The 15,241-nt window shown below is 48.4% G+C and overlaps 1 protein-coding gene across 1 annotated transcript in view; it reads right to left on the bottom strand.

Moving 5' to 3' along the window:
* The window catches only part of C26H16orf96 (chromosome 26 C16orf96 homolog), a 37,643-nt gene extending 23,494 nt beyond the window's left edge, over positions 1–14,149 (bottom strand). The window contains exons 1-6 of the mRNA XM_058568882.1: positions 13,730–14,149; positions 4,781–4,885; positions 3,517–3,597; positions 3,215–3,301; positions 2,796–3,134; positions 1,697–2,696 (exon numbers count right to left, since the gene is read on the bottom strand). Coding sequence (XP_058424865.1) covers positions 1,697–2,696; positions 2,796–3,134; positions 3,215–3,301; positions 3,517–3,597; positions 4,781–4,885; positions 13,730–14,149 — 2,032 coding nt within the window. The remainder of the gene's footprint in view (positions 1–1,696; positions 2,697–2,795; positions 3,135–3,214; positions 3,302–3,516; positions 3,598–4,780; positions 4,886–13,729) is intronic.
* Positions 14,150–15,241: the final 1,092 nt, after the last annotated feature.

Genomic DNA, 15,241 nt, shown 5'->3' on the forward strand with positions numbered 1-15,241 from the left:
TTAAAAAGGGGGCCGGCCCGTTGGCATAGCGGTTAAGTGCGTGCACTCCGCTGCGGCAGCCTGGGGTTCATGTGTTTGGATCCCGGGCGCGCACGGATGCACCGCTGGTCAAGCCACGCTATGGCAGCGTCCCACATAAAGTGGAGGAAGATGGGCATGGATGTTAGCCCAGGGCCAGTCTTCCTCAGCAAAAAGAGGAGGATTAGCATCAGATGTTAGCTCAGGGCTGATCTTCCTCACACACACAAAAATCTAAAAGGAAACAGGTGAAATTAATGTTAATAAAATATTTTATGTAACCCAATATATCCCAAATAGTATCATTTTAATATGTGATCAAAAAATTATTAATATTTCACATTCTTATTTTCATACTAAGCCTTCAATATCCAGTGCGAACTTAAAGCACTTAGAGCACATCTGAACTTGAACTTGCCCCATTTCAAGTGTTCAACAGCCTCATAGTTACCATATTAGACACTGCAGGCCGAGGGAAACCTCTGGAATTCACTCTCCTCCAGGAATGGCCTTGAGCAAAACTAAGAAGTGCCTTATGTATGAGAGTATGTGAAGCATATTATCCCACCACAAGACAGAAAGGGGATTTAACAAAAAAGGAGAGAGGCTAAAAAAAAAGTATCCTAGATCCAGTTCTGGATGAGAGGCCACAAGGTGATGTACAGGACACAGCAAGGTGGGTATGAAAAATCACACCCAAGATACGTTTACAACCTATCTTTAGTTTTCTTAACAAAAATGGCAGCTGGTCAGAAGTAAAATTTGGGCTATTTTGGCTTTATGTTTTAAATTTAAATGTATTACTTTCATCATCTTAGCTGTGCACCAGTATTCACTGACATCAACATGGTGCTTTTTAGCCATGTGAAGTTCTACTTTTGCTTTTCAAGATTTGTGGAAGGGCACTGCCAATCAGGGGTGACGCCACATACAGATTTGACTTAGGTTAATTCCACTGTTGTACTTGGCAGAGAGAGAAAAAGCAAGACAGTGGTTCAGAGAGGGCAGGGCAGTGGATCTCAAAGAGGGTTCCCTGTGCCAGTTGCGTCAGAATCAGCAGCATCACGTGGAATGGGTTAGAATGCAAATTCTTGGGCCCCACTCAGATCAACCGAGTCAGGGACTCTGGGGGTGGGGCCGGGTAGTCTGCGCATTACCAAGCCCCCCAGGGATGCTGAGGTAAGCTCAAGGTTGAGAACCACTAGAGTAGGCCATTCTGTCCTCCACTCCTGGCAGTGAACACACGCCCATCAGGGGCATGAAATGGGAACATAAATCTCCTGATGCCACTGCTGCCCAGAACGTGACTGTGGTCTTTAAGGATATATATGTTTGCCTGGGAGTTGTTCCTAATCCCAAATTGACCACTTCATCTGGGGTCTGTTCAGTAGTACTGTGTTTTATGGGCTATTGAAAGGGAATTTTCAAGAGTAATTTTGACATGAGATTTTCTTCCCTAAGCGCCAACTTCCATAAATGCCCCCAAGATAAGACGTCACTGTACATTCACTGTAAAAGAACAGAACAGTAAGAGGCTAATGCTTAAGCCAAAGGAAGGAATGGCTAATGGCTGAATGTAGATTTTGTTGGGGGAGCTAAATGACGGAGGCTCTTCTCGAACACCGAAGGGAGGGCCTGAGCCCTTGCCACCCACCCCTCCCAGAGCCAGGTGGGCCACCTAGATAAGTCAAGTGCTGCTGCAGGCTGGATGACAGCTGGGCAAACTCTTCTCTCAGGGAGTCATGTCTAACAGGCATCTGGGCTATGCGGCTCATAGAGCACTTGACGGCGTTCCTCTTGTCATCAGGGGTCACAGCCTGTTTGGCGGCCAGCATGGCCTGGGACAGGGTCACATCGGGAGGGACGCTGGTGGCAGAGTACAAAGGAGAGAAGAAGTCGTACTCCATCTCCTGCAAGTCTTCCACCTCACTGTCATCGGTGAAGGCCACGGAGGCCGTGGCCCCATGGGAAGATCCTGCACCCAGGACATCTGCAAAGACCCCTAAGGGCCCAGATGCAGCCATGGTCGTTGCTACACTGGCCAATTTGGTGGCAGGGGCATCCTTGACCACCTTGGCGGCGGCCTCGGCTGCCCGGGCCGCTGAGGTCGCAGCAGCTGCGTAGGCAGCAGCGGCAGCGGCTGCAATGGCAGCAGTGGTTTTCATCCGATGGACAGACCGGGGACCTTTAGGGGGTGCTTCCTTGGGGGCGTCAGCCCTGGGGGCCTCGTCCTGAGGGACTCTCCTGGAGCGGGAGTAATACTTTTCCGCTTTTTCTGAGATAGCTGGGAGCTGGTGCGTCTCTGCCTTGTGAGACCGTGACTGCAGTGGACGAGGCCAAGCTGAGCCCAGCTCCGTAGCCTGTGGCGGGGCCCTGAAGCCCTGGAGCTGTGCAGGTGGGGGGCCTGACGGGCCTGGGCCAGGCTGCAAGTAGCCTAAGCCCCAGAAAGGCCAAGTGCTAGTGCCGGGCCAGCCTCTGGGAGGAGGCCAGCCCCCTGGCGGCATAGGCCAGAATCCTGGTGGTGTGGGCTGAGGGCCTGGGGCAGGCTCAGGTCCGGGGGCAGGCCCAGGTCTGAATGTAGGCCAAGGTGCTGGCATGAACCCAGGTGTCAGACTGGGCCCCAGTGCAGGTGTGGGCTCCAGGCCCGGCACAGGCCCCAGTGCAGGGTGGGGCTCAGGCTCCAGCCCCAGCACAGGTGTGGGCCCCAGCCCCGGCACAGGCCCCAGGGCAGGCTGGGGCTCGAGCTCCAGCCCCAGTGCAGGTGTGGGCCCCAGCGCAGGCTCAGGCTCAGGCTTTGGCCCTGGAGCGGGCCTAGGCCCAGGTCCAGGCACAGGTGCAGGCCCAGGCTCGAGCACCTGAGGCTGGCCTGGCCCCTGCTCCCCGGAGAGCAGAACTGCTTGGGCAGACTCCTCCTCCTGTAGTTGCCCTGGGACATCATAATGCCAGACGGTCTCCAGGAAGTGGGGGCGTGGGATGGTCTCTGAGACGTGGACATGACCGACAGCATCATGGTACTTGATGGTCTGGGGAAGGTCAGTCTCTGGGAGCTGCTCTGTGACCTGCCACAGCTCGGAATCCTCCAGCTGTGGTGCAGCAGGTCCCAGTGGAGAAGTTTCCTGTGGAAAAGAGGTCTGGGTTGGCCAGGGCTGCTTCCCCGACCCTCCACTGCTGCCCCTCCTCTTCCTCCTTCACTCACCGGGGGGAACATGGCCTCATGGAGGCCGCTCCAGAGCACCACGTCCTCAGCTTTGGGGATGGTGACCATCTTTTTCTGGAGAGAAATCTAGGGGGGCGGGGGAGGAGGTTGGGAATGAGGACCGTGAACCTAGAGGGTGCGATGCCCTTCGGTGGCTCCCTCGTCCACGCTGCCCTCCACACTTGCAGATAAATGGGCCTTTCTAGATTGTTTCTCCTCCTAACCCCTCCCCCTAGCACCCCTGGGTCTGGAGGTCAGGGGACCAGGGTGGGACACGGGGAGGACGGGGCCGAGGCCCGTACCACTTCCTGCTGCAGTGCACTCATCTTCCGGTTCTGCCCTTTCAGGTCTTTACAGAGCGTGTCCATTCTTTCCGGCTGTATCTGTCGAATGAGCGGAGCTCATGAGCCAGAGCTGCAGGTTCTGGTCCTGGCCCTGCTTCTCCCACAGCTCAAATACAGGACTTAGCTCTAGGTGGCTAAGAGTTGGAGAAGGAAGAACACATTCCAAAGCAGTATTGCCCAGTGAGTGGGAAAGGGATAGAAAAGGGTTTCATGGGCAAATAAGTTTGAGAAATGCTGGGCTTAAAATGTATTGAACAGGTTTCGGTACTGCAAGACTTCTCAGAGACTTTAATGGGCAAAAGTACAGTAAGAATCTCCAAGACGTGGGCTGAGGAGGCATTGTTTCTCAAACAGATTTGTCCAAGGGTCGTTCTTAGCGTTTTGTGACATAGCTTCCTGACAGTGCCCTCTCTGCTCAGGTGGGAGCTACCCAGCCCCAGGCTGAAGTTCTCACAGTTGCCACGACAATCAAATGTGTACACTGACCTGTGCTTTGGGGATGATACATTAGATTATGTTATTTGAGTGCAAGTTGTAAAACTTCCACCACAACACCAGCCTGGGGCTGTGGAGACCGGGCTCCTGAGCCCAGCTCTGACTCACCAGCTGAGACCTCACACTTCCAGGATTCCATGTCCTTCCGCATCACGGTAAGGAGTTAGAATATGCCCAGGCTGATGTCCTTGTGGCTAAAGAGGGAGCTAGAATGTATGCCTGTGCTAGGTGTATTCCACTTTTCAGTGTGGACAGAGCTTTCTAGAAGAGGAAGAGGTGTTCTCTTTCTGCTACGTTGATAAAATGTAAGCCTAGAGTTGCCAAGACTTGGGGAGTACCTGCTTGAGAATGAAGCAAACCCAGAGGAAAGCATCACTGAAAGAGAGACGTTGGTGTGGTATGAGCACCTAGATCTGGCTGCACCTGAAGGCATCCCTGGACTTTTTAGTAACTGAGACAATAAATTCTCTTATTTTGCCTAAGCCAGGATGAACTAGGTTTCTGTTACTTACATATGATGTCCTAACACAGAAGGGTAAGGAGCATGGTGGAAGCCTCGGAGAGTTCAGCAGGACAGACCTCGTGGCTAGGCCATGTCAGTCTCCTTCTTCTGCCCCCATGGCTGTGTTCTTTGATTAAGAACAGGCTTCATAGATTTACCCTGTCACCCCAACCACCAGAGGTCCGAGCAGCATGGCCATCATAGAGGACACTGGGGAGGGTCTACCTTTTCAAATATGTCCTTCAGCATGTCCACATCCTTCCTGAGGGTTTCAGTGGTGACCTTGAGTGCACAAATGTCAGTGAGCAAATCCTGCAGGGTCTTCATGGACTAAAGATGGGGAGAGAAGGCGAAAACATGAAGTTGGGTGTAGTGGGGGGAGAAGGTAAGTAATGTGCAGAAGCTCTCTGGTGACAGCCATGGTTCACTACGTCCTCTTGGCTCTCTCAAGGCCGAGGCTGGAACACACTCAGAGGCCAGCAAATGACACTAAAGTCAACGGTGCTCTGAGGTCTCAGGTGGTGTGGGTGGAAAGGAGGCAACTCTGTGTCTGAATGTATTCAGTAACCAGGAGTCACTCATCATGAAGCATCTCATGCCTTTTGGTGGGAGCCATTGGAGGATCACCAAGGAAATTATGATAGGATCTACATTTTTAAAGGGTCCCTCTGGCTGCATTTGTAGATTGGCCCTGGGAAGGTAAGGGGGGAAGCCAGAGGACCAGTGAGGAAACTTCCAGGCAAGAGCTGATGGGTGCAATGCTGAGCTCATAGCTCAGCTCCACTGCTGACTAGGGCTGTTACTTCATCTTTCTAGGTTTTAGATTCCTCAATCATAAAATGGGTATTTAAAAAAAAGTGATAATGTATATAAAGGGCCTAGTGCATAGTTAGGCACTCAGCTAATAAAAATAACAAACAGTAAAATGTCAGAAGTCCTTATCAGTAATTACATTAAATGTAAATGGATTAAACTTTCAGTTAAAAGGCAGAGATTGGAAGACTGTATAAGAAAACATGATCCAACCTCGTGTTATCTATAAGAGACACATCTTAGATTCAAACATACAAACAGGTTGAAAATAAAAGAATAGAAAAAGATATACCATGTAAGCAGCAAACAAAAGAGAACTGGAGTGGCTATACTATCAGACAAAAGAGATTTTAAGATAAAAATTGTTACTAGAGACACAGAGGGACATTTATAATGATAAGAGGGTCAATCTTTCAGGAAGATATAGTAATATAAATATGTATGCACCTAACAATGGAGCCCCAAAATACATGAAGCAAAAATTGACAGAATTGAAAGGAGAAACAGCCAATTTAAGCAAGAATAGTTGGAGACTTCAATACCCCACTTTCAATAATGGATAAAACAACTAGACAGAAGATCAGCAAGGAAATAGGAGATTTGAACAAAACTATAACCCAACTAGACATAACAGACATCTATAGAACACTCCACTCAACAATGGCAGAATATACATTCTTCTCTAGCACACACAGAACATTCTACAGGATAGACCATAGGCTAGGCCATAAAACAAGTCTCAATAAATTTAAAAAGGACTGAAATCACATAAAATGTCTACTCTGACCACAATGGAATGAAATTATAAATCAATAACACAAGAAACTATTGGAAATTCACAAATATGTGAAAATTAAACAACACTCTCCTAAATAACCAACGGGTCAAAGAAGAAATCACAAATGAAAACACAACACACCAAAAACTTATGGGATGCAGTTAAAGAAGTGCTTAGAGAGAAATTTTAGCTGGAAGTGACTATATTAACAAAAAAGACAGATCTCAAATCAATAGCCTAATCTTCCACCTTAAGACACTGGAAAAGGCAGAGTGAACTAAACTTGAAGGAAGTAGAAAAAATGAAACAATAAAGATTAGAGTGGAAACTAATGAAATGGAGAATAGAAAAATAATAGATGAAATCAGTAAAACTAAAAGCTGGTTCTCTGAAAAGATCAACAAAATTAGCAGATGTTTAGCTAGACTGACCATGAAAAAAAGAGAAGACAAGTTACTAGAATCAGAAATGAAAGAGGGACCATTACTATTGATCCTACAGAAATAAAAAGAACTATAAAGGAATACTATGAATAATTTTATGTCAACAAATTAGATAAGTTGGATGAAATGGACAAATTCCTAGAAAGACATAAACTACCAAAATTGACTCAAGAAGAGATAGATAATCTGAATAGACCTAAAACAAGTAAAGAGATTGAAGCAGTAATAAAAAAAAATACCACAAAGAAAGGCCCAGATGGCTTCACCACTGACTTCTATCAAACATTTAAAGGAGAATTAATACTAATTCTTCACAAACTTTAAAAAAAAATAGAATTCCAAACTCATTCTATGAGGCCAGTATTACCCTGATATGAAAATCAGACAAAGACATTACAAGAAAACTAGAATATGGATGCAAAAATCCTCAACAAAATACTAGCAAACTGAGTCCAGCAACATATAAGACAATTAAAAATGAGTGAAGATCTGAACAGATATTTCTCCACAGATAGCCAATAAGCACATGAAAAGATGCCCCACATCATTAGTCATCAAGGAAATGCAACTCAAAACCACAATGAGATACCACTTCACACCCGCTAGGATGGTTAGAATCAAATGTCAGACAACAGTAAGTGTTGTCGAGGATATGGAGAAATTGGAATCTTCACACACTGCTGGTGGGAATGTAAAATAGTGCAGCCATTTTAGAAAACAGTGTGGTTTCTAAGGTTAAATACAGAGTTACCAAATGACCCAGCAAGTCCACTCCTAGGTGTATATTCAAGAGAATTGAAAAGGGCCATAAAAATGTTCCCGAATGTTCATAGCAGCATTATCCATAATAGCCAAAAAGTGGGAACAATCCAAATGTCAATCAACTGACAGATGGATAAACAAAATATGACATATTCACAATATTAAATATTATTCAGCCACAAAAAGGAATGAAGTACTGATGCTAAAAGGATGCTAAAGTACTGATGCTAAAGGAATCTTGCAAACATTACACTAAGTGAAAGAAACTAAACACAAGAGATGACACACTGTATGATTCCATTCATACGAAATGTCCAGAATAGGCAAATCTATAGAGACAGAAAGTAGGTAAATGGTTGCTTAGTGCTGGGGATGGGGTGGGGAGGGGATTGAGGGTATAGAGTGGTGATAACTAAAGGGTAACAGGGTTTCTTTTTAAGGTGATAAAAATTTCTAATATTGACTATGGTGATGGTTATACAACTCTGTGAATATAACAAAAACCATTGAATTGTACACTCTTTAAATGGGTGAATTGTATGGAATGTGAATTATATCTCAATAAAGATGATTGATAAATAAATATATAAAAAGCACTCCATGTTCTTGGATTGGAAGACTTACTTCCCAAATTGATCTACAGATTCAGCTCAATTCCTATAAAAATGACAGTTGTTTCTTTTTTGCAGAAATTGACAACCTGATCCTAAAATTCATATGGAAATGCAAGACGCAGAATAGCCAAACAATCTGGAAAAAGAAGCACAAAGTTAGAAGACTCATGCTTCTTGATTTCAAAACTTTCTACAAATCTACAGTAATCAAGACAGTGTGGTACTGGCATAAGGAGAAACATATAGATCAACGGAAGAGAATTGAGAGTCCAGAAATATACATTTGCAGTCAATTGATTTTCAATAAGGGTGCCAAAACAAATCAATAGGGAAAGAATAGTCTTCAACAAATGGTGCTGAACAGCTGGATATCCACATGCAAAAGAATGAAGTTGCACCCCTACCTCACACCATATACAAAAATTAACTGAAAATGATTCATAGATCTAAATGTAAGAGACAAACTATAAACTATTTACTCCTATGTAGTAGAAGAAAACATAGGAGTAAATCTTCACGACCTTGGTTAGGCAATGGTTTCTGAGATACACCACCAAAAGCATAAGTGACACCCCCCCAAAAAAATGTGACAAAAGAAACAGATAAATTGGACTTCATCAAAATTTAAAACTTTGTGTATCAAAGGACACCATCAAGAAAGAAAAGAAAAGACAACTCACAATAATAGAAAATATTTACGAATCATATATCTGACACCATACATCAAGAATATATAAAGAACTGTTACAACTCAACAATAAAAAGACAACACAATTAAAAATGGGCAAATTATCTGAATAGACATTTCTCCAGAGAAGATATACAAATGGCTAATAAGCACATGAAAGATGCTCATCATCATTAGTCACCAGGGAAATGCAAGTCAAAATCACAGTGAGATATGCTTCACATCCACTAGGATGGCTATACGCAAAAAGGCAGAAAATAAGTGTTGGTGAGGATGTGGAGAAATCGGAACTCTTCTCATACACTGCTGGCAGGAATATAAAATGGTGCAGTCACTTTGAAAAACTGTCTAGCTGTTCCCCAAACTTGAAACACAGAGTTATCATATGATCCAGCAATTCCACCTCTAGGTATATAACCAAGAGAAATAAAAACATATGTTCACAGAAAAACTTCGACTTTGATTCTCTAAAACCCCAAGTGTCTTTCATGCCCTTAAGCTTTGTTAGGAAATTCCCAAAGACCAATTACAATTTAAAATCATTTTAATTGTGGGATATACAGCAGGAGTTTTTGGTTGGCAGAGTCAAATGAGGAGGGAGTTTTGAAATCAAAAAGCAACAACAGGTTACAATCCCCTAATGGGGACCCACGAGTTTATTTATGGAAACAGAGTTAGCCAGAACAATCTTTTTTTTTTTTTTTTGTGAGGAAGATCAGCCCTGAGCTAACATCTGCCAATCCTCCTCTTTTTTGCTGAGGAAGACTGGCCCTGGGCTAACATCCGTGGCCATCTTCCTCTACTTTATATGGGATGCCGCCACAGCATGGCTTGACAAGTGGTGCGTCAGTGCACGCCCGGGATCCGAACCAGCGAACCCCAGGCTACCGCAGCAGAGCGCGCGCACTTAACCGCTTGCACCACCAGGCCGGCCCCAAGAACAATCTTAACAACAAACAGCTGACACAGTCCCTCCTTTTCTCTTGTGAGGCCTCCACGAGACAGCCAGGGACTTCCAAATGCAGCTTCACATTCAGGGCCGCTTCGGAGACGCAGGCGGGGCCTGGGAATCTGCAATTCTGGAAAAGGTCAGGCAGGTGCGGGAAGCCCCGGGTCGGTGCCGTGCACAAAGCGGGGAGCCCAGGTTTTCTAAACCAGCAGTTCTCAACGGGGCGACTTGGCCCCCAGAGGGCATTTGGCAGTGTGGAGACACTTCTGGTTGTCACAACTACAGGGCACTTCTGGCACCTAGTAGATAGAGGCCAGGGACACTGCTCAACATCCCACAGTGCACAGGACAGTCCCCACCACAAAGAAGTATCCCGCCCAAAGGTCAACAGCGCTGAGGGAGAGAAACCCTGCAATCTAAGCCCGCTGAATAAGGACTGTTGCAGTGCCCAAGCCCCCACATCTGGCGGTGTGCTGACCAAGGGCACTGGCCCTCAGGCCACGCCTCTGAGTCCTCCCAAACCTCCTCTTGTGAAGCCCCCTTAGTGACTGCCCTAGTTTCCCTGGCACCATGCACCCTGTCTGGGGTGGGTGCTAGGGCTGGTGGGCTTGTCTTTCCCCACTTTGAGTCCACGCCCCTTGACAGCTGCCCATAAAGGGCGGCATTTGGTCTGCCAGCCCGACTGGCTGGGGAATGCAGACACTTAGTTAAGCAGCTTGCATATCCTAGAACCAGAGACCATGGCAACCCCCTGCAGTGGGTCACTGTGGTAACCCAGGCAACCTCAGCCACGCAGGGCAGGGCGACATTCTCTCAGGGTGGGGACACTCCTAGGTGCACAAACAGTCCTCTGAGGGCTGCAGAGCCAGGTCCAGACCTGCCCACCAGCCCCCTTGGTGAGCTGGCCGGGTCACTCGAGTACTCATGCATTCCAGAAGCCTTCATCCACCAAGGGGGGCCAGGGGTAGGCTGCTCCGGAGGGGCTGGCACCTTGGACATTTGTGCCCACCTCTCTGGCCTCCGAGGCCCTCCCTAATCTGCCCTCGGCCACCCATGCAGCCTTCTTTGTCTCTAGCAACAATTTCTGTCTTCAAGTTATCTTGTCTGATACCAGTATAGCCACTCCAGCTCTCTTCCGGTTACGGCTTGCATGGAATACCTTTTTCCATCCTTTTACTTTCAACATATATGTGTTTTTGAATCTAAAGTGTGACTCTTGTAGACAGTATATAGTTAGATTATGTTTTGTTTGTTTTTTAAATCAATTCTACCAATCTTTATTGGTTTGTGTGCGGTAAAAACACATAATATTAAAGTGAAAAAATCAGTGGCATTTAATACATACACAAGGTTGTGCAACCATCACCACTATCTAGTTCCAGAACATTTTCATCACCCACAAAAGAAACCTTACACCCATGAGCAGTCACTCCCATTGCCCCCACCCCCAGACCCCGGTAACCACTCATCCACTTTCCATCTCTACAGATTTGCTCACTCTGGACGTTTTACATATACGGAATCATGCAACATGTGGCCCTTTGTGTCTGGCTCCTTCCACTTGGCTTGATGACTTAAGGTTCATCCATTCATTCACGTTGTTGCTTTGCCTCTCTTGCCCAGCATCAGCCTGCCTTGGCCAGAATGAGTTCCCCGTCTCTCCCACAGACACCGAGCGTGTTCCTGCAGGGCTCCCAGGTGCCTGACTTTGCTGAGGTCCCAATCCAGCCCATTTCCCTGCTCACGTCGAATCTCTGAATAATGATAATAACAGCAAGCACTCTTGGGCACCTAAAATACGTCGGGCTCTGAGCTAAACACCTCCCGTGCATTATCTCCTTTGGCTGTAATTCTCGCAAGAATCCTGGGAGGAGGAAATCGTGACCATTCCCCCGCTTTTCCAGGTGGTAAGTGGCAGCACGCTTAGTGCCTCACGTGCAAATGGTTTAGAACTGGATAGAAGTGGTGCTTGTGAAACATTGTCAATGTACTAAATGCCACCCAATTGTTCACTTGAACGTGGTTGATTTTATGTTATGTGAATTTCACCTCAACTTGAAAAACAAGAGTGCCAACCTAAGATATCCTACTCCTAGTCTTGCCACCTGCTACGGAGATGCAGCTGGACACCCCAGTGAGCACAGACTGGCTCAAAGAGGATCCGGGACGTGCGACCTCCACGGACAGGAGGACGATGACCCCTGGGATGGATAGCTAAGCCCAGATGGCCCATCACTACCCTATCCCCAGCCACACCAGGCCCAAGGGACCACACAGAGGGAAATGTGGGTGCCACTGTGGCCTCCACCAGCGATGGTTGTCTGGCCCAGTCACCCTGGTCCTTTGTCAAGCAACATCTGTGTTGGTCTCGATAAACATGTTGTATGTAGGCTGGAGTGCAGCTGCAATTTCCAAGCTGTGGGGTCTGTCCTCGGCCTCTGGTCCCTGTCTCTCACGCCCTGGCTCCAGCTGCCTCCTGTCTCCCGAGTCCTGGGCCCGCATCTCTCCCTGTCTGCTGGCCCATTATCTCCCCTGGAACATCTCATCAGCATCTCGACACAAGGGTCACCTCACCCTACCAGCTCCCCTCGCACTCTCACGTCCCGCCCACGGCCCTTCCCTCAGCTGGTGTCCAGTTCTCTGGACTGAAAGAATCTTCTCGAAAACAGCCCTTCCTTTCTGCCCCCACCACACCTGATGTGCTGTCCTACTCTCTGGGCCAGGTGGTCATGGCTCGTGGCCTCCCTGGCCTTCCTACTCCTAGTCTTGCCTCCTTTTGCTGATCCTTCCCCCTGAGGCCAGACCAGCCTTCTCCGGGGGCAGCTCAGCTCACATCCAGGTCCTTACGGGAAAGACTGCATGCCTCCCACAGTCCATCTGCTGGATGAGAACAAACGCCTCTCCCTGGCATCTGAGGACCCCCAAGGTGGGGCCCCAGCCAGCTTTCCAGCTCATTGTCCACCACTCTCCTCCAGGGATGAGCCAACAGGACTGTCCCTTATGCCCCAAACATGCCCAGTGCTGGGTCCTGCCACTTCCTCCTCTGGAAGGCCCCCTTCTACTCCGCCTGCTGAACTTCTATCCATCTTTCCAGAACCATCTCAACCTGCTTCACCCCCAACTCCCTTCCCCCAAAGCTCTGTTCCTAGTTCTCATTATGGCTCGTGCCTCAAAATGGTCCCTCGGAGTGATGGATGTTCTCCATCCACCCCTGCACATCCACCCTCCACCCCTGCCACACGCTCAGTGCCCTTGGAGGTTGACCCACGGCACTGCACTCACCAGACCCCTGGCCCTCTGACTTCTGGCTCCCTGGTTTGGCCAATGGGAGGAAGGGGGGACGGAGAGGCTGGGTATTTATTTCCCAAGATCCAAACTCTTCCCGCAAGGCTACAGCTCCTGATGGATCACTGTGTGCTGGGCGGCAAGGCAGGCCCCGGGTCACGCAGGCTCGGCTCGTCTCCTTCTCCGCCATTGCTGGCTGCTGCGTCTTCAGCAAACTGATGAAGCTTTCTGAGCGTCAGTTTCCTCACTTATAAAATAGGGATAATGCTCTCCCCCTTTCCACGTGGCTAGTTCCTATAGGTTTTTATTCACTTGCTTTCTGTCTGTCTCTCTCGCTAGACCACAAGCTCCTATTCACTGTGACTACCGTGGGGCCTCGCCCATTGTATGTCCTCAATCATTTGTTTTTTATGCAGGTGAGATTCACATAACACACAATGAAACATTTTAAGGTGGATAATTCAGTGGCATTTAGTGCATTCACAGTGTTGTGCAACCACCACCTCGATCTAGTTCCAAAACTTTCTCATCATCCCAAAAGGAGACCCCGTAACCACTAAGCAGTCTCTCCCCATTCCCCTCCCCCCCAGCCAGATGTGCCTGTTCTGGTCATTTCATACGAACGGAATCACAGAACACGTAGCCTTTTGTGTCTGGCTTCTTTCCTCAGTACTTGATGCGGGATCCAAGCTGGGAGCTTTGGTGCTGAATGACACCAAAGCCGCATTCCTCCCCCTGTTTATGGGGAGGGCCCATCACAAGGGGGCACAAGGGAATAGTGGGTGAGATGCCTGGGATGAGAGCAAAGGGGACAGGAAGCTTCTGGAAGCCAAGCGGCTTACCTTTGCTGTGGCTTCTTCGTTGCCCTCCACCATCTTCCGGAGCTTTATCAGGTGCCACAGTTCCTGGGCGGGCTGGCCCATGCCCCGGCTGCCCTCCAGCAGCTGAGAGGTGGACGGCAGGTCCTGCAGCGTGGCCAGCTGGCTCTCCATCTTGTCGATGCGGCTCACCACATGGTCAAAGACGTTGCTAAGCCTCTTCATGGGACTGAGGATGGGCTGGGCATCTCCTTCTCGGGGCATGAACATGACCTGCGAGGTCTGAAGGAAGTCTTCATCTCCCGAGAGGTCCTTCTTGAGCTCGGCCATGTGGATGTGCTCCAGGATGCCCTGGAGCAGGAGATGCAGGGCCTTGAAGTTCACCACCCCGCACTGCGGGATGGCGATGTTGACCAGCTCGGAGAACGTGAGCGAGAAGCTCATTCTGCCAGGGGGTCGGCTAGGCTGGGATTCTGGGCGTCCTTGGGGAAAGCAATGGCTTTCAGTGGACCTGCGAGCTGCACAGACAGGTCCACGAGGCCTAGAGAGGCTGCAAGTCACAGTGGTTAGGGAGAAAATGACCTTTGTCCTGGCCGGAGCTCAGATGAGAGTTTCTGGTTGCTAGGACACCAAAGAACATGGGCAAGTGGCCGTGCTTCCGAGAGCCTGGAGTGGGCAGAGTAGATGCTCAATTAATAGTTGATGAATGTTTGGACAGACGAACGGTCAGGCTTTTAACTCAAGCCCTTGAATTACATAAGACCAATAACCCTTTCCAAGAAGCATGCAGAGAAGGTGACCGAGAGATAGCTCGCTCCTCAGAACTCTCTAGAATCAGGACAGAAAACAGAGTTCTTGGAGTTAGGAACCCCAGGTTCCCGCTCTGGAAGCCCAACAAACCAGGTGAAATGTAAGCTCCTTAGCTGATCATGAAGCCCTGAGTTTCTTCTCAGCTGACAGAGGGGGAACTGATGCTTGAGTAAACACTTCTTCCTGCACCTATGTAAGTACTATGTAAATACCACAGGCCAAGTAGAACAGTTCGTGACTGGGCTTAAAAAAAATGAGCCAGCTGGGTATCTAGGGAAAGACCAGGCGTGTTTCCATGGCCTGTGTGTGGCAATCGAGGCCCTTGACTTCAGGATCTGGCACCAGAACCAATAGCTGGTTTTATTTCTGATCATGGCCTGTGTTGTGGGTGGCTGATGGCTTCTGACCAGAGTCTTAAGTCCTGCAACTGCCCCGTGAAAGGACTCGACAACTCACCCCGTGTGAAAGTGGGAGCATCTACCTGCAGTCCAGCTGCAGACCACATTCTCTGAACCTTCTCCTGACCCACCACATGCGGCGGTTGGGAAGCTCTGGATATCATAGCAGGGGTTCTGAGGTCTGACCTCGTCCACGCTTGGCTAGAAGGGGGTGTGGAGGAAGAGTAGAGCAGCCTTGACAGCGGGAACCGGCCTGGCACCATCAGCCCTGGAGTTACTGGGGGGCCTTGGCATGCGCCTGTGAACACAACTTCACAGAACACGGCAC

The sequence above is a fragment of the Diceros bicornis genome, chromosome 26 (assembly GCF_020826845.1).
Source record: "Diceros bicornis minor isolate mBicDic1 chromosome 26, mDicBic1.mat.cur, whole genome shotgun sequence".
Classification (NCBI taxonomy): Eukaryota; Metazoa; Chordata; class Mammalia; order Perissodactyla; family Rhinocerotidae; genus Diceros; species Diceros bicornis.